We start from the raw sequence: 20,839 nt of genomic DNA, 5'->3' as shown, positions 1-20,839 counted from the left end.
GAGAAAAACTGTGTATGGAAGTCATGCTGAGCGGTGTGCTGCTGTGGCCGTACTGCTGCTAGCACTGGAATTAGCTGGTTAGTGCTACACCAACTGCAGCCGCTCACAGAGCAAACACAAACTCGCTTACCGCTTGGTCCCTAGATATGCCTGGTATTAATGCCCTGTGCTACAGCTCATTTTGCACGAGGAAATTCTGCAGCTAATCGGCTCTGCTCACCAGCTTGGGTCCTACGAGATGGTTTGTGTGTGTACGTGGTATGCAAACATATCCAGGAAACCCTAGAATAAACCATGGTTCATAATGACTGACCTTTTAAAAATCTGGAGACATCCCGAAGTTGAGGTATGTTATCCTCTTGGTAGCCGCAGTATTTCTCCAGCTGCTGGAAAGCATCCAGGTACTGCGTACAGGCATGTGTAGGGTAAAGGCTGCTCAGCTTCCTGTAAACCTCTCTCCTGAAAAGCAAAAGCCATATACCATCACCCACCTCAATAAAGCAGTACTTATCTGCCCTATCTATAGATCCACAGAGAAGTATAAACCCCCAGCATGGTCTAAAAATCTGAACTCAGGACACTTGGTGCTCAGAAGCTGATGCCTGGGTGGACGTAGCAAAGCATAAGGGGGTTTTGTTTCACTTTTCCTTCAGAAGGTGGGTTCTGTTCAGCAAATCTGTTTTATCCCTTCCTACGCCCTCCTTTAATGTAACAGGACTCTAATCCTGATTCAGAAGTGTTTCTTGCTTAGGTGTAAGGGTGTTGGAGGTACCAGGGAAATCCCAGGGAGAAAGCCGAGGCTGTGGCGCTCTATGTTGCGCAGCTTAGGGATGGAATGAGTCAGGTATTCCTTCCCTCTCCACACTGGGGAACAACTTGAAATGCCGGTCCCTCCATCTCCATGCTGAAGCCTAGCTGATATTTGACTCTTGCAAACTTCCTTCTAAAAAAGCAGCACATTTTCTGATACTGAAGAGTAACATCTGGAGAGGCAAAGAGGTTCATACTTTTGCAGTTCAAAATGCCTGCCATGGGCTATGTATTTGAAAGACATGCTAACTTCTTGAAGCATGTTTACCCATTATACAAAAAGACATCAGCTGAAGAAAAATATATATAACCAGATTTGGGCACAGGCTTCAAGCTTCTCCCAAACTTGATGGTGCTTGGATTTAGAGCTGTGGTTTGGAATATATTTAGCTGTTGCAAAGTAAACAAGTAGTAATAGGATGGCAAAGAACCTTATAGAAATGGTTATTTTTGTTCAGACATGGCCCTGGGGTGTTAACAATTTTATAAACATTGTTTTATGAAAATTGAGATCATTCTTGGAAATGCTGGCTACGGAAAATGACCTTTTGTTGTTTTTGTATTGTATTTTTTTTGTGACGCTATTGTTGCTATGGAGGTGATAGCCAGTCCCTGGTAATGGCTCTCTTCGTTTGTACAATGTCTTACACAGTGTGGGAGTAATGAGCCAGCATGAGGGGGGGGAGGAAAACCTTAGGAGGAAAAAAAAAATTAAAAGAACAGAGGGAAACAGTGGCTGCTGTCACTATTGCAAAAGCCGCAGGAGACTGGGCCATTTCCATAGAAGAATTAGGAAAAAATGAGGAGGACTAGAGTTCAAGTGTTGCCCTGGCTTATTTCCCCATAGAATACTACTGACTTCAGCGGGATTGCACAGCATCTGAACCAGTACACAGTTCATCCCCAGACTGGAGTCTAGAGAGAGGAGGCTTATTTACACTTCTGCACATATGGCCTCTTTTATCAAAGTATCATTCTACTGTGTGTCTAAACATTGACTACCACAGAAACACAAGCACTTTCAGAGGCTAATGATGAATTATCCAAACCTAAGTGTCCCTCCTCTCTAAGTACCTTGAAGGCTATCATCTAAATTCCCTCCAAACTCAACAGAGTAGCAGATATTTCCAAACAACAATTTCGTTTGCCCTAATGTAGTGTCTCAAATAGGTGTAATGCCTCACCGTATGGAGGTGCTATCACTCAAAGGAGCATTAAGCTGCTACTTGATGATGCTTCAGTCTGGACATGGAAAGAGAAACTGCTGAAAGCGCAGTCTATGAAATACTCTAGAAAAGAGCCTCATAACGAAGGATGGAGCCAGCCACTTGAAAGACCTTAAAGGGAATGACCTTATTTTACATAAATTTCCATATTCATTTAGAAGAAAGTGGCACTACTCAGCTTTATTATGAAGATGTGACAGGTGCATCCCCATAATTTTTTCCTAGATTCTCCCTTTTTCTTGTAGAGCTTTTACCCAGAAGATATCTTTCGTGACTATTTAGTTTCAGGGCCTTCCAAGAAGCCTGCCTGAAAACAGAAACTCAGATCATCTGTACCCTCTGTTTTCTGAAAGTCATATTTTTTCACTTGATTAGTTTTCATTTTTATAACCATGTTGCTACAAACTGAAGGCATCCAACAACTCTTCAGAGTGAACACCAAGGGAATTTAGTCTGTGCTACAAATTTCCCGTTCAATTGCACAGTGCTCAATTAAGTTGTTCTGTAATGCAGCTGACCTCAGGGCACAACCCCAGGGGGCCGTGATAACCATCGGGAGGTCTAATTTTGGAAATAGCTTTACATAACAAGACAACCTGGGTTGCTGGGGCTGGCTGTTTGGGGAAACGGGCAGATACTTCTTTAAAGGTCTATTCTGTTACCACAGCGGGACTAATTCTAGGTGGAGAAGGGCTGGAATGACGGAGGTTGGCAACAAAAGAGAAAAACAGGAAAGAACACAAAATTAAATTTTCTTAAATATGACATTCCCACACACCATCCCATGCCAAGATTGTTGGCTGGTGGTAGCAATCATGAGCGTGACACCGACCATCAATCTTTGACAATTGAAAGATGCTATAAAAACCTATTTGAGCTTAATAAAAATGTGACCGCCTGGATGAGTTGGATGCAAGGTTTCTATGTGATTGTGGGCAACACCCCTCCAGCTTTCTGTGGCACAGTGGATTTTATTTAAAATAAAATAATCACTGAAAAAGATGGGATGGCCCTGTGGTTGAGGTTCTGGCATGAGACATCTAGTGTATGGATTTAATTCCTGGCATTGACATAAACTTTGTGTATAATTTTGGGCAAATCACTTAAGCTCTAGCTTTTTCAGTTCCACAGTTATAAAATGTGGTCACCATTCTTCCTTTTTCCCACCTTTAGGCTCTTTCCATTTAAATTACAAACTTTTCTGAACAAAGACTCTCTCTTATTATGTGCACATGTGGCACCTTGCACAATCCTGAGGCTCTGCTCTTAGCTGGGACATTTGGACATATTTATGTTCGTATTATCATACAAATGTGTACTTATTGGTGCTTACTGAGATTTGTTAAAGTTAGTGGAAGAAAGTAGAAACAGAGGTATATGAAATAAGAATTCTTCTTTCTTTCACATCTGCCACATACTTCACATAAAGTCTGCAAACATACTTTGAATTGAATTTATTTTGGTTGGTTGGTTGGGGGTTTTTTTGAGTGGCAAATCTTCAGGAGAAACAAAGCCCCAGTGAAGAAATGCTGCACCCGTGTAAAAGTAACTTGCCATCATTTCATATGACATCAAAGGCCTTTTTACAGTGTAAATAACGTATCCTGGAAGGGCACTCCAAAATTTCCTTTTCCTTCAGTTTCAGAGAATGATACCTATCCATGTTAACAGCAATGAACACTTGGAGGAGGACAAGCAAGGCTGGTCTGTCCTATGAACATTGAATTAGCCACATCCTGCAAGTGGGCATCTTCTCCTGGTAACAGATTTGGAGAGGTGATATTTCTGTCACCACCATAGCTGTGGTTAATTAGAGGTCAGTTAGAAGAAGTTATACTATAGGCTCCGGGTGTTTTCTGGCTTCTGTTATCTTGGCGAGATTGGCAGGCAGGAAGGTGGTCAGGAAAATGCATTTTACTCTAGAAAGTGAATAGGTAAGACCAGCCCTGAGAATGGCTTTCTGCAAAACAAATGACCAAAAGGTGACTCTTAACCAAAAAGTAAAATTTGAGATGGATAAATGTGATTGTAAAATGTTGTAGCTGTCTCACATTGCCAGTCTTTCCTGGGACTGCAGTGGAATGGCCCAGGAGTCAGAGTGGAAGTAACAAACTCACCAAGTCGCGATCTCCTGCGCTGTGTACTCGACGCAAGGCAAAGGGTCTCCTCTGTAATGAAAAGAGGAAATAATGCATGTGTCTAAAGCAGGTTTCAGGTTCAGTTTCCAACTATTATTTTCTTTGCCTGCACCATCAATATTTGCTGTAATGAAGACAGAAACAGCAAAGCAGTATCTAATTAACAACTTCTTTGTCTTGGTAGGCTCTATAGCGTGCATTTTCTCCTCTGTTCCAGTGCGGGGAGAAAAGAGAGGGATATGGTAAGAAAGGAAGCCATGTTCTGCTTTACAGAAATAAAAATTGGCCTTCAGGCCTACCCTCACCTCAGCTGAAGGCAATTCAGCAACGAAAGCGCAGTGTGTGCCAGAGGGTCCATCCCTGGAGGCTGTGATCGGCACAGTACCATCGCAGAGAAGTATTCACAAACCCATCAGCAGGGACCTGCCCTGGCATGCACTGCGTGGTTATCGCTAACTTCTCTGACGGGCGGTCATCTCTCCTCTTCCTCGCTGGTGCTTCTTCAGTAGCTCCGAGTCAGTTCAGTACATGCTTTTGTGCTGGTTTGGGCTGCGCTAGCTGTGATATATGGTGGCGGTGAGAGAACTGTACTCAAATAGAAGTGTCTCAAGACTTGGGAGATTTCACCAGTTCTTGAACACCATAAGGCTGATAAGCCACAACCAGTTCTACCTATACATCTGATTGACTCTGTCAGACAGCAGTGTGATTCTGGGGAAGTTTTACACATAAAGGCAGAAACATTTTCCACCACCCACACAGGACCTGAGAGGTTTTTAGGTTTTTATGTAGCTAATGGACTCGGCTAGAGACGTTTTGTCAAACAAATAACAAAAACAGTAAATTGTTTTTCTTTGTCAAAAATGTGTTCCTAAACATTGTTCCTTATAGTTCCTTGAAAAAGATTAGCCTCAGCTCAGGAGCTAGTCCTAAAAAGAACTGCAAAATTGAAACGCAAGAGTCCTATTGAGAAACCACCTCTGCTAAGACAAAATACAGCACTGAAGGAGATGCGAATGCAACTCTAAGATTTTTATCCTAAGGTATATTTGCTGTGTTGTGGGAAAAGTCTATTCCATTTGGAGTGAAAGCTTCTGTGGCTGAATTCTGTTTTCTAAAAGATAGCCCCTTTGATACAATGATGAAAGATTAAGTCTCTGGTATTTCTTGCACATGAAGATGTCTGAAAGCACATGTGGACCGCTGAAGTCTCTCTTCAGCAGCCTTGTACTTACGCTCTGTAATTAAAGGCAAGGTCAGCAAAGAATGCCCTCCGTTTCTTATACTCCAGGTCGGCGTGTCCCTGAGTTAGAAAATAATTTGAAAAAAGTTTTACATTAAGAGATTTGTGGGCCTACGTAAATTTGCTAACAGAAGCATTCAGAAAACCTTGGCCTCAAATAGTTGGTTTTTTTTTTCTCTGAGGCAATGAATCTTGAGGCTTATGAACAGTGTAAGCCAAAGTCTGCAGTCAGTTACATCCCTGACATTTTGATGGAAATGTGGGGCCTGTGACCGGAAAGGAAAGTAACATGGCTTGGTGGGAAGGTTTTGGAGTTGTTCATAAACACTACAGCACAAACTGTTACACTTACAGGCAAATTTAAATGCAAATCACATTAAAAATGGAATTGAAATAGGGGTGTCACTTCTGCTGGGGAAGAGCTGAATCTCTCAATCATTTCTTTCCTGCTCTGAACATGAAGGTTGCAATATAGGGCTGCGATGGACGTGACGATACCAAGCCTAGTACCACCTTGGCAGAAAAAGCACACTGCGCCTGCACCATACCCTGCGAAAAATTTTGGGCGAAAAAAGGGTCCTCACTGGTTAGAAATCATTAAAGCTGCTGCTGAATCTGTAGAAAGTGCAGGCTTTCAGCTCAACCCCCCTCACCCATTTATTACCATATTATGCTAAAGACACATTCAGTGGTATCTGTTTAAAGGGGCAGTTTACTTATTAAATACCAGAGTTTTCTTTTTGCCCCCTCGGTGTTTACTAGAAGTTGAGCTTCAGGCAGGCTTCTCCAGCTATTAAGTATGAATAGAGATGTGGAATCAAATTCCTTTGAATTTTACATCATTCATAATAGGAATAAAATCTGAAATCTGGCACTGTTACTGATACAACTCATAAAGCAGCGTTGATCAGCATCACTGTACAAATATTTATTATTCTAAAATATTCAGAATTTACTGGAACCACTTTGCATACTACAAGCCAAATTTCTCCCTTAGGTTTATTCACATAATTTTCAGTGTAGCAATAATACCAGTAATACTGCTGTTAATGAGTATTGTGTGCATGAATCTGAGGAAAGAACTGGATCCCGAGAGCATGTTTATTTTTGTCGTGTGTTACGGAGAATATGTTCATTCAGATGCCACCCTTGTTTGTCAGTAGCTATAACAAGTCCGTGCAAAACACATGGAAAAGCCATCAGGCCAGACCAGCGCTGATGCTGTGACCCCTCAGCTTTGTCCCTGCTGCCCCCAGGGCTCCGTACCCACCCCCTGAGCAGCCGGAGCTCCCTGGGGGAGTGCTGCAGCCGGCGTCTGGGTGCCCCAGAGACTGGCGTCACGCTGTCACCAGTTTGCTTTTCTGGCCATGAAAGAGACAGTAAGGAATAAAGCGAAGCTGTTGAGGTGGCCGGCCCAAATTGCCTATTTGGCAGTAAATGTATATGCAAAATCTCTGCTGAGCCACCTGTACATCGGCGTATTTGGTACTTTCCTCCAACTTGTCCGTTTTTGAGCCATGCTTAGCGGCACAGTAAATAAGCCCACATTGTGCTTCCTCCTGCCACAGACGAATGATTTTCAGTGCCTGAGCTAACTTGTTTCAAGCTAGTTTAGGTATTTCTACATCGCACTGCATTCTGCAGCGTAGATTTATCCCCACTCAAAACTTCGGTAACTCTGCGCCATTGGCTCTTTCTCTCATCCTCTTCAGTGCTCATATCTCCTATTTGGCAAAGTAGGAGGGGAACTTAGTCCAATTCAAAGAATTCCCAACGTTCATTCATTTATCTCATGAGAAACAGCCTCAGAGCTAGCTCAGGTGTCGTGGTTTAGTCCATCAAGAAAATGACAAATAACTTGGATTGTTTCTATCAGAAAGATGTGAGGAAGAATGAAAGATGTCCTGGTTAAGGAGAATATGAAGCTCTCCTAGAGCATTATAGTTTAATAAGTGATTCTCAAAAATAGAAGAATGACTTGGAAAGTTTTTTTGTACCACAGAAATGTACATAGCTAACAACGTTAACATCGTGTAGGTTAACAAAAGGGTCTAAATAGAATTCAGACATTTAGAAAAGGGAATGACAAAATCTTGTAGATTCTGTTGACATCCATCTAAATCTTCCTTGTATTTTTCAATGCAAAGTCTGTAGGTTTTTTTTCCTTTTCATGCATCACTTCTCTGTGATGTTTGGCAGAACACCCCACACCAATCCTGCGACCTACCTTGTCAATCAGCAAATGGCCCTTTGGAGTCCCTTATTTGTCTGTACCTAACTCGTATCTCATCTGTACTAAAGCTGGAAAACTTTGATGAGAAACGAGCGTTTCTTTGTTTGTTCCCAGTACTTTGCCTTACTATTATCATTACTAGTGCAGGACTCTACAGTGCATTTTTCCTCTTCCTTCTCTTAGAGTTTCTGCTTATGGCAAGGCTAAGAGTACACATACAAAACTGTTATGAGTAAAGCTCTTTTTGTGGCCCACTTGTAACCAAAACCTGCTGCCTGAATCTAAGGGAAAGCCTGTCACAAACATTCTAACAATATTTTGCAGAGTAGTATCAATAAATACTGCCAAAATCCTGGCTCCAAAGACCTTCTGTGAAGTCAGATGTAAATTAGGATTATAATCTTTCCAACTTGCTTTCTATTTAAACTTTAGATGCTTACCTCAACTGAAATCACTAGACCTTTTGAGGTTCTCCAGTCACATTTAATTCTCAGTTCAGGTATTCTAACCATTAATCAGTGCTGTCATGTGTTTATCTTATTTTCTGTCTAGACGATTTTTGCAAGTTTAAGCATAATACTCCCCTCTGTGGGATCTGAGGATCTGGTATTTATTAGTGACTAGCTCTTTGCCCCTTGTCCTCATTACCATCCTCTGTACATCCGCGCTTGAATGAGATTCCTGGCATGTGCAAAATTAAAAATGCAGTATGGAGTATCTGAAAGGTCAAACCATAGAAAACACCAAAGGCTGGGGAGCCTGACTGTTATGTGGACTGGCTAGTACAAAATGGACATACTTCAAATATATCGGGGTGAAATAATAAACAGGAGGGTTTTTTAAACTAAACAATGAAATGTAAACTCATGCTAAAGAATATGTTGAATAGAAATTACTTCAGCATGTGTCTGATGTTAATCATATGTACCTTGATGAATCAGGACCCATAAGCTTTTCTCATTATTAAGTTATTCATTCTATACTCTCTAATTCCACTGAAGATCAGCCTTTATCTGATCCTTCTTTTTTTCTGTCCTTTCATGAGTATTTCTTTACTCCTGAAATTTTCCTTCAAAAATTTCCCTACAGAAAGTTTCTTTTTTAAAAATGAAATAACAGTGACATCAAACTTACAGGGTGAGCATGGTCCAAACTGGGATCACTCTTAGTGATCAGATGGTGACACTTGTCCAGATCTTGGATTTTTCTGGGGAACCAGGGCACTGGAGAGAAAGCAGCAAGAGTTAAATGAGAAAGGATCAAATAATTTTTAAGAGACACAGAAAATATAAGTTGTGCTGAAGATTACAAGCTTTCTTTTCATCAATATTTAAGCATATTCATATCTACATGTCACCATATGTCAGTAGCTGAATTTGTTTGCCAACCAAACTGGCAGACTGGATGAAAAATGATCTGAAACTAACTTGCAATGATAATATCTCAGTTTTAATTAGTAGAAACAATTTTTAAAGGCAAAATCATTTCCTTTTAGGGCAAATGAGATGTTCTGTCTGACACAGCACAACAAATTTATTTGTACATTTTGGATTTAAGAAAGTATCTTGATCATGTCTAAAAAGTAGTCTTAAATTTTCACACCTGTAAAAGTGAAAATGACATTTGAAAAGGAAAACTTGTCATTTCTAGAAACAAAACAGGCCAAGAAGTATCTTGACTTCAAGTTCTTCCTTCTGGCTCTTTTTTTTTTTTTTTTCAGCAAAATTATTCTAGCATTAGCAGAATTTCCAAACAGTTTCCTTCCCCTGAAGAGGGGATCTTTTCTGGTGACTAAAATAAAAATAAAGTGTGCTCATTTTAATTTAAGTGCCAGCATTTATAACCAATGAATTTAAAAACTACTTAAAAAAGACAAAGTTGATGCTGCTTTCTGAGGTCAGACTGATGCTGTGATCAGACTTACTGTGTTACAGGTCAGAAGAGGTCTGTTTGGGGTCACCTTAATCTCATGCTTGACAAAAGACGAGGCATCTCTGTACTGCATGGCAAATTTAGATTTAGCCCAATTATATTATATCCAGGCACAGCCAGTTCACAAAGGTACAAGGCTTGTATTGTACAAATACACACTGATGTTGGGAAATTCCAGTTCTTTCATGCAGTTGTGGCCAATTCTGCTATAAGAAGGAAGAAATACTAGTCTGACAGATGTTTTACATCACCCCAGAATTTTTTTTGCTGAGCCTTTGTCTTTGACTGTACCAATGATTCTGCATGCAAGATGCCTGTCCTGCCATCTGTGGCCGTACCACCTCAAAACCTGTACCTGACCATAAGTTCTCCAATGTATGTCCCCATACACGTCTTGCCTATCCCTTACTGAGTCCTGGGAGAGGGTAGACAGGCTAAAGGAGAGGGGAGGAAGGACCATGGCAGAACTCTTAGCCTGGTCACAGGAATGGATGCAGCCAATAAAACAGGATAGTCCTGACAGATGCTGGTTTAGCTTCATCTGTCTCTGCTTCATGGAAGCAGAGATAACCACTGCTTTTCTCAACTGAGTACCAAATTAATTTGGGTTAAAGCCACTATGGGCGGGGCATTGTGTCATCACTGTCCTTCAGCAGACTGCCTGGCAAGGCTTGTCTGGCTCACCTAAAAACTCTGAAGAAAAGAATAAAAAGTCCATGTGGGAAAAAAAATAGATTAATCAAGGAGCTGGAGCCTCAGGTGACGGGGGTAGCCAGAACATACATATTTGCATCTTCCCAGTAAAATAATTGCTGACCAGTAAGTATGTTTATACAACTTAGATATCTCCTAGTTATCAATATGATTTCACAGGCATCTGCAAACCCCACGAGAACATGAAGCTGCAGCTAGCCTCTTTCAATAAGATGCACCACCACTTTCAATAAGATATACCAGTAAAATGGACCACTAGCCAATCTTAGACCTAGTGACTAGCTGAGCTGAAAGTTCTCTGACACTTTAGCACTCCTGAATTCACCTCAATAGGACTAAAACATGAAGAGCTTTAAGGCCAAAACCTTCAAATCCCCAGTTCTTGCTGGTGCCTACACCTAGGGCATCTCTGTGGGCCACAAATACCAACTCTCTGAGCCTTTCATCTTGCAATCGAATGAGCTTAGGGCACTACCGAATTCTGGGGTCTGAAACACCCAGAAAAGACTCTACAAACTAAGGCGTGCTGTGTGTAAGTCTGAGGTAACTTAGAAACAGAAAGACTCTGGTCATTTGCATGCCAAGTATATTAATTCTAGCGACATTATATGCAAAATAAGCCTGATGACTTTTATGATTGCTGTTCAAAACCATAAGGAAAAGGAAATGTGGAGAAAATTATATCCCTATCCCTAATATTCCTCTGGTTTAACCATAAACACACCTTCTTTTAACAGTCCCTTGTTTTTATTGTAGATCCCAGTCCCAGCACACATGAAACTAACTGCTATTTCTGAGCACAAACCTCTCAACTCCCAAGGAAATCCTAAAGAAAATGAAGCTCCAAAATCCTCTTTGGCTCTCCAGTTTCCCTGACGACAATGATACCTTTTTGATATCCCCACAGTCCCTGAGAGCAGCTTGGCATGGACTGGCTGTCATCACTAGCCTGAAGGTGAATTTCAAGCAACACCCAAAGGTGTCCAAACAGGACTATATTAGCTAAAAGGGCCCTGGGGATTTCTGCCTGGCCTTGTCAAGGGTGGGAAACCTCCTGGCAATTCTGTATTCAGAGAACTCAGCCTATGAGCTGGACCTTCAGCCTTCTCATTTATCAGGGGCGTCTCTGGCATCCTCAGGATTGTCTTAAAGGTCTCTAACAGCTTGTTGTACTCACTGATCCCCTACCTGCCTGTAAGCAGGAAAAATACTGGTCTACCTCTGGCAAACTCACTTTCCATCCTGCTGACTGGTAGGGATGGTGACTCAAATACAACACAGGCAGCAGAGCAACTACTTGCAGCACTTTGCCAGGTGAAATATTGTTCCTAAAGTGCAACCTTTGAAGCTGCACAACCTCCAAACAAGCTTTTCAAGTGCCTGGGAAAATGCCTGATGCTCTGTTACTCCAGATTTGGCAATGTGTCTGTTCTCTACAAAAAGCTTATTCCCTGGTTCTCCCCATCTGCCTTGCAAGCTTTCTGCTGCCCCTCTCTCCCTCTTGCACTCTGGAAGCTTCTTCAAGGTGGTTGCATTTAGCTCTTTTCAGTGAAAGAGCAACCTACCTACAGACAATACTACTGGATCCAGATGGCAGTGGACACCGTAAACAGACAGCTACTGCTTCTTTTAACAGAACCAACACAACACACTACAAGCAAATGAAACGTTCAGACCCTCTGCCGTATCACTGTGTTCCCATCAAGTGTCTGTGTTTGCCTCGGAGCGGTGAGTTCTCTGCACAGGTCTCAGCCCACAGTCTTCCTGTTATTGACGAGTTTCCAGTTTCCCCTCAGCTTCTTGTTTTTCTGCTCTATCCTTCTCATCTCCCTTTTTGCTGGAACGCTTTTCTCACCTCAGTTCCACTGGCTATGATGAAGTCCCTCCCTTTCCACACCAATGGGAATGGTCCCAAATCAGGGAAAACAGCCATGCAGTGAAGAAAAATTAATGCATGCTCACCTGCTTTCTGGACTAATTAAATTACTATTATGAGGCTAATGCTAAAAAAGTTACTCCAAAAAGAAACAAAACAGCACTAACAGATGCATATGTTTCTTACCTTTGTCTTCTCTGCTAGTTTTCACATCCTCTGCTACTCTCTTTAAGGAGGTGATAAGAATACTAACATCAGCACTGTGAACTTCACATTCAACAAAAACGTCAAGATGATCAGCAGAGTTCTTGGGCTTTTTGGCTTGTCTGGTTTCAAAGTGATGGATCTGAGTTTCAAACACCTGCAAGAGCCAGATGTTCATATGATGAAGCTTCTCCAAAGACTGAAAATCCAGGTAAGTCTAGATACACTTCTACAATGTCTTTTAAAGGTTAGTAAAAGAGGTCTTAACAAGAAATGCATATTAAGCAATGAAGTCTAATAATGCCCAGTTTAGAAGGAGCTAAAATACAGGCAGAGCTAAAGATTAAACACTGTAGAATTAGGTAGAGATAGATGAAGATGAAAGATGAGATACTGTTGACTGTAGCATTTCATCTGTGCAAAAACAACAAATGAGTGGCTGGGTAACTCTTAAGACCCTGGCAAAATGAAAGCAGATCTATTGATGTATAATAACACCATAATCATTAAATAATTGCAAATGATTAAAAATAAGTAACTAATATAATATTTTCTTTTGAGTTATTCATTTTCACAGATGAGAGTGAGCACCTGGTGGGGATACTTCAAGTGCCCAGAATATATAATGCCTGTATGGTTTACAGCTCTTATATTCTCTATATCTCCTGCCAAATATACAGAGAAAATTCATTGGCTTCTAACACCCCCACAATCTGAGTGCTTGAAATGCTGGCCTGTTGTTTAGTTGTGGCTGGCCACCACGATTGCTAGAAAGAAATAATAGATTGGTATCTGCTCTAAACAGCCCTTACGTAAAATGATGATTCTTCTACATGACTGTGTCCAGCTGCTCCCTCCCTCCAGAGCACTCTCCTTCTTCACCTGGAGAGGCCAGCCAACCTCTCTGAGCAGCTGGAGCAAAACAGGGACAATGAGAAAAGGGGAAGGCAGGTGGAGGCATAAATCAGGCAGGGAGCAGCAGAAGAGTGAGAGAGGGGGAGATGCAGAGTGGGAGAGGTGAAGGCAATAGGGACAGAAGAGAGGGCTCAATGGAGGAAGGGAATGGTGAGGTCTGTACCTCAAAGACTTTGGCTGCCTTAGAGAGCTCAATCTTCCTCACATTGAAGAGGGTGAGGGTCAGGATGACAGTGGCTCCGCCATCCTCCCTGTTGGAGTCCAGGCTGCCTCGCCTGTTCAGTGACTCTATGCCACACATCTCCTTCTCCTTGCTGGCCTCTTCCTTTTGGCCTGAGATCCCCACCAAGTCAGTCTTCATTGGGAGACAGGGGAGTCGACTGCAGTTGCCAGATGTTGAGTGGAAACTGCCTGAGGATGTGAGTACTTCTCCCAGAGCAATGGCCAGGGGATGTGGTGGGACTGGAGATGCAGTGCGTCTATGTGAGTGGTGAGATCAGAGCTGCCAGACATCAGTGAAGCAAGCTGGTTGCTACTGTCTTAGGTGTAGGGACATTTATGTTGACCATGCCAGACACATCAAGGGAAACCGCCTGCGTAGGATATGCGCAAGAGCCCAAGGTAACCCTCCTCCTCTGGGTAACTTCAAAGCACAGCCCTCCTGCTCTGTTTGAAGGTGTCTGCAAGCCATTCAATCCTGGAGATGGGCTCCTTTGTGGAGAGGCAATTAGCCTGAGACCCACTTACATGTCCCAGTCTGGACTGCCCTGCACAATGTCTGAGATTTCCATTCCTCCTCACCCTCCCTTGCCTCACTGGGGCCCTCTCTGCATTGACCATGCCCCCAGGGAACCAAAGGGGCTCTTGCCCCAAACCCTAGCCCAATCCAAGTGGTGTCCCCTCTGCACAGACCCAATTGTGGTAGTGCCAGAGACCTGAGCCAGAGTCAAAATTCATTGCCTACTTCTGAGCTTTTCCTGCCTACAGGACCTGACCTGTTCTACCCTAGCCCTACAAGAGTTGAGTGCTGCCTCCAGGCTAAGTTCCTCTGTTGGAATTTGTTTCTGTCATGATTTTATCTCCAGTGAAGTAGACTCTCAAAAAGCCCAGGGTCACATCTTTCTCACAGCTGGCAGGGCAAGCTCAGGGGGGATTCAGCTCTGCTCCTGCCAGGGCACAGCATCACCTGACATCCACAAACATGTTTCTGGGTATGACCACCCATATCTTCATACCCCAAGTTACAGTGTGCTGGAACCCCCGTGAAAGTCATCTTGCAGGCTGACAGAGAAGACCACCTCTCTGTCCCCCCTTGGCAGACAGAGCCATTTCTGATGTGTCCCTTAGCTTATCCTGGCTGGGTCACACACCCTAGTGCTATATTGCTCTTTCCTCCTCGCAGGCCAGTGGAGATAAAGACAGTGCAACCAAATTTTGTTCTCCGGAGACCATGACAGCGCAGCATTTCCCCTCGGCCCAGAGCACTGGTCTCGATTTTCCCATCTATCGCCTGCCTGAGACAGACAAACCCGAGGTGAATTTTGGCTCACCGTGCCCAGGAGGCAGGTCTCAGCACCCTGTGGAACACGGTCCTATCCAGACCCGGGACATCGCGGGCTTTGCAGGGGTTGGTGAGTGCCAGCCGGGAAAGAGCTGCCCCCCCCCCCACTCCCCGGCCCTGCCCAGCCCGGGCCCGGCGCCGCCCGCGGGCAGGGCAGGGCAAGCCGCTGTCCGCGGTGCTGATCCCGGCCCGGCTCCGGGCTGCCGCACCCTCCGCTCCGCGGGGTGCCCCGGGTCCCCCCCTCACCCCCGGCCCGGCTCATGTCTTAGGGGGCTCCGGGAGGGCAAGGGGGCAATTGAGGGGTGGCTCGATTGCGGCTGCAAACTGAACGGGGCGGGGGGCGGGGAGAAGAAGTGGGTTTTAAGGGGGGAAAAGGCTCTTCCCACTCCCACGTTTCCCCAGCCAGTGTTGGCAAGGCTGGGCACAGGAGAATGAGCTGAGCTGAGTCTGACTATCTGAGTCCAAACTGGGCCTTTCCCATGAAGGGTGGGTGCATGCATCCCCACCTCCAGGCCACAGGCGTGGCACAAACAATGAATGGCACAAGGTGTCCTACTCCAGCTGCATGTGGACACATAGGTGAAAGCCCTAGGGCTCAAGATGCATGTTTACGTCACTGGTCGCAAATACTGGCAGAGCAGGGACATCAGGCTCCTATGGCTGTCTTTATGCTCTTACGACTCTTATGTCAGAGTCCCATCTCTATATGTTTGTACAGCACTAATCAAGTTCTCTGTATGAATTGAGCTTTCTCTATAGAGCCAGACTGGACTAATCAGCCAGTGTGATAGTTGAAGCAGCATAGGCAGAGCTTACAGCACAGCTTTGCAGCCCTCTGCAGAAGCAGCACAAAGAGCCCTGGCCCTCCAGGTGGTGAAATGTCCTTGCCTAGCCAGTGGACACTTCAATACCACCTTGAATCCATGCTTGGGACAGGCCCAGGAAGGCCTCACCCATGATGTAAGTCAAGTCTGCTGAGACATCCCAGAGTCCTGCTTTCAGCACTTTCGGGGACCTCTAGGAGTGCAGGAGGAGAGGTCTCGGGCTGGGTGCTGCAGTTTAAAGGGCTATGCAATGACTGGAGCACAGTGCATCATCCTTTCCCATGGGGACAGGCAGCTTCTCCCTGCAGAAGGTGGGGCTCTCCCACCCCAAAAGTAGGCTCAGCCCCTCTCATGCAGTCCCTGGGGTGGGTGCTTTAAAAGGCTATGGCTGATCACCACAAACAACCTGCCCATTTTTGATGTTACCGTTGTGGATATCTCCACCCTGTATGAGCACAGTGCTATTCATTTGAAATGGATATGGCATTAATATTTCTGTTTATTTAGGTTAATTTAAATGGTTACATTTGAACATCAAAAAAGTCTTCTCTGCTAACTGCCAGCATGGTTTGAAGCAGCAAAGAGACAGGCTTTAAAAGAATGCACTCCTGTGGAGTGCTCCTGTGCTTAATCCCTCTTTCAATAATTTCTGCATCCTTTGGGGAATAAAGTGTCCCTTCTCCAAGGCAGCTGTCAGATCTAGGCATCTTAGAGGATGATCCATCACAGAGGAGACCACCTCCCTGTGCAACCTGTACTGACAAGCCCTCCCTCCATCACCATCACTGACCTTGGCCAAGGTCACTGAAAAGGAAAAGGGCCTCATGAAAGGGCTTCTTTGATCACCTGAAACAGAGCTGCAGATGGGGACATCAAGAAATGTGATCATAGTGGGATAGAAGAGAGGAAGTTTACTTAAAAGTTTAGCTTGGGATAGGTTGGTCAGAGTAGCATAGAAAGATGTACAGAGTATGCAAAGGTAGAGCAAGCAAGGTTTTGCTGTACATTTCTAGGTAATTACACACATCAAGAGATTTATTTTTTTTAATATCAGTTTCCTGATCTTGTCTGGATGAGTGATAGTCAGCCAGTGCAAGAGAGCCTTTTCTGAGTTGGAAACCACCTCAGATGGGCATTCCTCCCACCTGGTTATTTAATTCTGATCGCCCTGTATGGTTACCTTACAAAGAGGAGTTAGACTGGCCAGATAATGCAAAAAGCATTTTGCTACACAACTTCTGTTTTCTTTAAGCATGGAAATAAGAAGTCACCCATTAAGAAGTCCTATTTAAATGCAACTTATGCGTACTATTTAAAGCAAATATGCACAAGCTAATTTGTTCTGCAAGAAAATCTACTTTCAGTATATTTCCTCTGCTTTTAAAACTGAACGTTTAACTTTTTCTCATCTCTCAGTCTTGCTGAACAGCTATGTTAGGCTGCTTTGGCTGCAGTTATTGCTCATTTAAACCTGCATTAAGGGACACAGAATCAGACATGTGGCAACAATAATCTTTAACCACTCCACTTGCACATAAAAGACAACCATGAATCCTGGGTTCTCAGTATCACTATAGATTTACTGCTGCTGTCACTCATAACAGCCAGAAGCAGAGGAGCTTGGAAAGCTGTCTGAGGATTAGTTTGAAAGACTTCACCCTTGGGATGAAATTCTCTCTTTGTGGTACGCAGTTACCTTATGGGTCCTATTATATTAAGAGAGAAAAATATGGGCTACTTTCACACTGAAAATACATGCCAAGCAGGATTGAAAGATCTACACAGACATTGTCATGAGAAAAAAAAAGGAAGAAAAAAGATACAGAGATAAAAAAGCTTACTTCAAAGCACCAAAATGATACCATTTTGCATAAGTATATGTCTATTGAAAAGGGTTCCAGCTGGTATCCTTAGATTAATGTTATTACCCACCATAAATATAATGGAAACAGCTGTACTTTCTATCGTCCTAAAGGATGATGCTTACATTAAAGCTCCATTGATTTTCAAACCATAAATACAAGAGTAGTACAATAGTAGGTATGAGACTCATGGACTTTCAAATCCCTCTCCATCTTTCGATCTTCTAACAGAACTGTGGCTTCTGAATCATGTTAGTATCATGATGCAGAATTGTTTCAAGCTGGAAATGGTGTTCTGCTTTGCTCCATTCTGTTCCAATGCACAAGTATTGATCTCCTTCCCCCTTCAACTAGGGAGCTACAGGGAGGCATTATACGATGTGGACCAGTCCAAGAGGGCATTTCGCTGCTTTGAGTGAAAGTTATTGGATAAACTACAGAAATAGCCTCCTGAGCAGCAAAATCCATGGCTTAGCCACTGGGTTAAGCTGGAATCACCCTTGCTTCCATTTGCTGCCTCAGTCGAGCTATACTCCAGGAAGAATAAAACTGCTTTCACCAAAAAAGGGAGATTAAAGCTCAAGTGGGAGAAGGAAGGAGACTGCAAAAAGTATCATGACTTAGGAGCTGTCTTGAAAGATATCATGTTTGGGTTTGAATGCAGTCAGACTGGGACACAGCTAATCCAGGTCTTCCATAGCTTTGGTGGGGACTCTAGCCACAGATGCAGTGAGTTAGGAGTTGGAAGGCTCTGATGTCTTCACTGCATTGTAAGAACCACTTCTCCTCCGTTTCCAAGGTGTTGGTATCCACCTTCTGGGTTAGGAGACACCTTGTAGCAGTGCTGAATAAGGTGCTGTCAGAGAAGGACACACACAACACAAGGTAGCCTTCACACATCAGCCTTCCACAGTGAGTAGGTGAGTATGTCTATTAAGGGAGGTCTCCCCTTTCTGTAAGCTGACTGGTACTAAATCAGCTCTGAATCCATGACGTTACACAACATTACAGGTCTGAGACTGGACTAATAAGGCCTTGATGCCCTGTTAAAACATCTGCATGGTTTCTTGCTTGCACAAAGTATTGACAAACTGACCTCACATCCAACTGCAAAAAGCCACATAGACTTGCCTTTAGGTAACTCTCCTCTGAAGGGGTTTTTTTGTGGGTACTGTATTAAGGCACAGACTCCATGCACTGGATAAGCAGTCTCAGTGCCTTGCTTAGGGACTCCGCTCTGCAGACCAACGACACATCACAGCATACAGTGTTCTTCATTTGCACAAACCTTTTAGGGATTGGTGCCTGTGCAAATATGTTATATTTACACACGGTGATAAATTTTTGTTAATGAGGCTACAGCAAAGCTGCTGTCTTTTCCGCTAGCATCTGTGCTTTGGATCAATTACAACATCACCTTTTTAGGAAAAAATAAGTATTTCAGGACAGAGGTGCTTGGGTGTAAAAGTAGAGGTACAGAGGGCCAAGCAGTATATGTATCCCCCCTGAAAGGTGTAGAGTTTGGAACTCCATGGGAACCTTGCACAAATGTGAGGGACTGAGGGAAGAATGACTGTGAGAGAAAGCAAGGTGGATTAGTCTGTTAGTCATTGCTATCCTGGCTCTGGGCCCAGGGTGGTAATGCAATCTCACAGCTGCAGCAGACTATAGCTCTGCATGGTGGAGATCTCCTCCTTCTGCTAACCTTTGGCACAAGAGATATGGAGGCTTTCCCCAGATTCCCAGAACTAAAGTTATTTCTATGCATTAGTGAGAAAAAATGGATTAGTATCTGAAGGCCAAAAGAGTCAAGGGTCACCTGCAGATGTCTATTTCTCTGCTAATCTATAGTAATTAAGATATATTACATAAGCATTCATGCAGTATGCAGGAAGATAATAGACTGAGGCTAGATGAAGACTGGCATTTGCACATGGCAGCTTCTAGTCAGTAGCCAGTGATTAGCAAGTTACAAAAAATCTTCATTTTATCTTCTGGAGGGCATTGCAAAGGATCCCCATCTCACCTGCAAAGGAAATAATCAGAGCAGTTAATTCTACAGCTAGCCCATTTCTGACACTCCTGTATATATTTACCCTTTATATCCATTCCCTGAAAGAATAAGGTGAGCAAAGAAGTACTGGATTGGACACATTTATTAGGGTCTTACTGGAGTAAGGTCTGCCGAGTCAGCCCTTCGCCTTCATGAGCCATACAGGGGTGGCTCACCGGACCAGGGGTGCTGGCTCTCAGCAGGCTAGCCAATGGTAGGGGGAAAATGTATCAGGAAAAAGGTTAGAATGGCAAAAGAAAATGTGATTAAAGTCAAGCTTTTCCTTTTCTTCCTTATTGAGAACAGCTAGAGCCACACATCAGAATCCACCACAAGGCCTTCTGGCCTTTCCCAGCACCTCCACTAAAACTGGATATTTTGGATGTAACACACTACAGTCAAGTGGAAATGCTATTGTAAAGCTTGGCTAGAATTAGGAAGCAATTTTTGCACCAGAAAGGAGATGTGTGCTGCTTTATCTTGGTCAGGCTCAAAGCATTAAATGCAACCAGACGAAATCTGCTTTGCAGTTGCTACTTCTGACCCAAGTTTTGAGGAATTCAAGGTAACAAATCTGTAGTTCCTTACTATTGATAGTGTCGGCTAAGTTCTTCAGCTGCTTTGCATTGTCCAAGACTTCAATCCTCTGGGTGTAGGGATTGTACCGAACAGAGAAAGGACGAGGGATCGTTTGAGCAAATTTCCTGAGGCAAGAATACAAAAACACATACAAACTTGAAAAGCTCCTTTTTTTCAGTAACTCACTCTTTTCTTGATGTGTGTATTTGCTGATGAGGGGAATAAGAAAATCTGTGAGAGAAATAACTGAAATTCCTGCTGAGTGATCTGAGACCTACAGCATTCTGTAACATACTTGAATCTGCATTTGTCCTTACCACCTTTGGTTTTTTCCCCAAACAGGACTAATTATGCTATTGGCATGGCAACACTGCTCCTGGTATAGGCCAACTATGTAGCTATTGGGATTTGCCAGATTTGAAAACCTCATTTTCCTTTCAGCAGTGCAAAATATAGGAATTCTGATCCACATCTGCAATTTCTGGGAAAACAAGGTCAAGTACCTATGCCATCCTGGCATACCAAGGAGCAAGCAGAGAGCTAACTTTTGGCATGGTTGATAGTGGCTTCCAGGTCATTGCAAAGATAGGAGATAGTCAATGGAGTGAAGCAGCATTCTTGCCACCCTTTATTTGCAGCCTTCCCTGCTGCAAAATAGTTAATTCCATG

At 43.4% G+C, this 20,839-nt stretch overlaps 2 protein-coding genes across 2 annotated transcripts in view; both read right to left on the bottom strand.

Annotated features, from left to right (window-relative positions):
* The window catches only part of LOC115352761 (tyrosine 3-monooxygenase-like), a 36,480-nt gene extending 22,049 nt beyond the window's left edge, over positions 1 to 14,431 (bottom strand). The window contains exons 1-6 of the mRNA XM_030041379.2: positions 13,455 to 14,431; positions 12,359 to 12,533; positions 8,785 to 8,873; positions 5,410 to 5,477; positions 4,154 to 4,204; positions 314 to 459 (exon numbers count right to left, since the gene is read on the bottom strand). Coding sequence (XP_029897239.1) covers positions 314 to 459; positions 4,154 to 4,204; positions 5,410 to 5,477; positions 8,785 to 8,873; positions 12,359 to 12,533; positions 13,455 to 13,652 — 727 coding nt within the window. The 5' untranslated portion in view covers positions 13,653 to 14,431. The remainder of the gene's footprint in view (positions 1 to 313; positions 460 to 4,153; positions 4,205 to 5,409; positions 5,478 to 8,784; positions 8,874 to 12,358; positions 12,534 to 13,454) is intronic.
* Positions 14,432 to 16,157: 1,726 nt separating this feature from the next.
* The window catches only part of PAH (phenylalanine hydroxylase), a 41,549-nt gene continuing 36,867 nt past the window's right edge, over positions 16,158 to 20,839 (bottom strand). Inside the window, exons 13-14 of the mRNA XM_030040845.2 lie at positions 20,180 to 20,295; positions 16,158 to 19,564 (exon numbers count right to left, since the gene is read on the bottom strand). Of these exons, the coding sequence (XP_029896705.1) occupies positions 19,521 to 19,564; positions 20,180 to 20,295 (160 nt within the window). The 3' untranslated portion in view covers positions 16,158 to 19,520. The remainder of the gene's footprint in view (positions 19,565 to 20,179; positions 20,296 to 20,839) is intronic.

The sequence above is a fragment of the Aquila chrysaetos genome, chromosome 17, assembly GCF_900496995.4.
Source record: "Aquila chrysaetos chrysaetos chromosome 17, bAquChr1.4, whole genome shotgun sequence".
Taxonomy (NCBI): Eukaryota; Metazoa; Chordata; class Aves; order Accipitriformes; family Accipitridae; genus Aquila; species Aquila chrysaetos.
The sequence above is the reverse complement of the archived record's forward strand: the minus strand, read 5'-3'. Positions and strand labels throughout refer to the sequence as shown.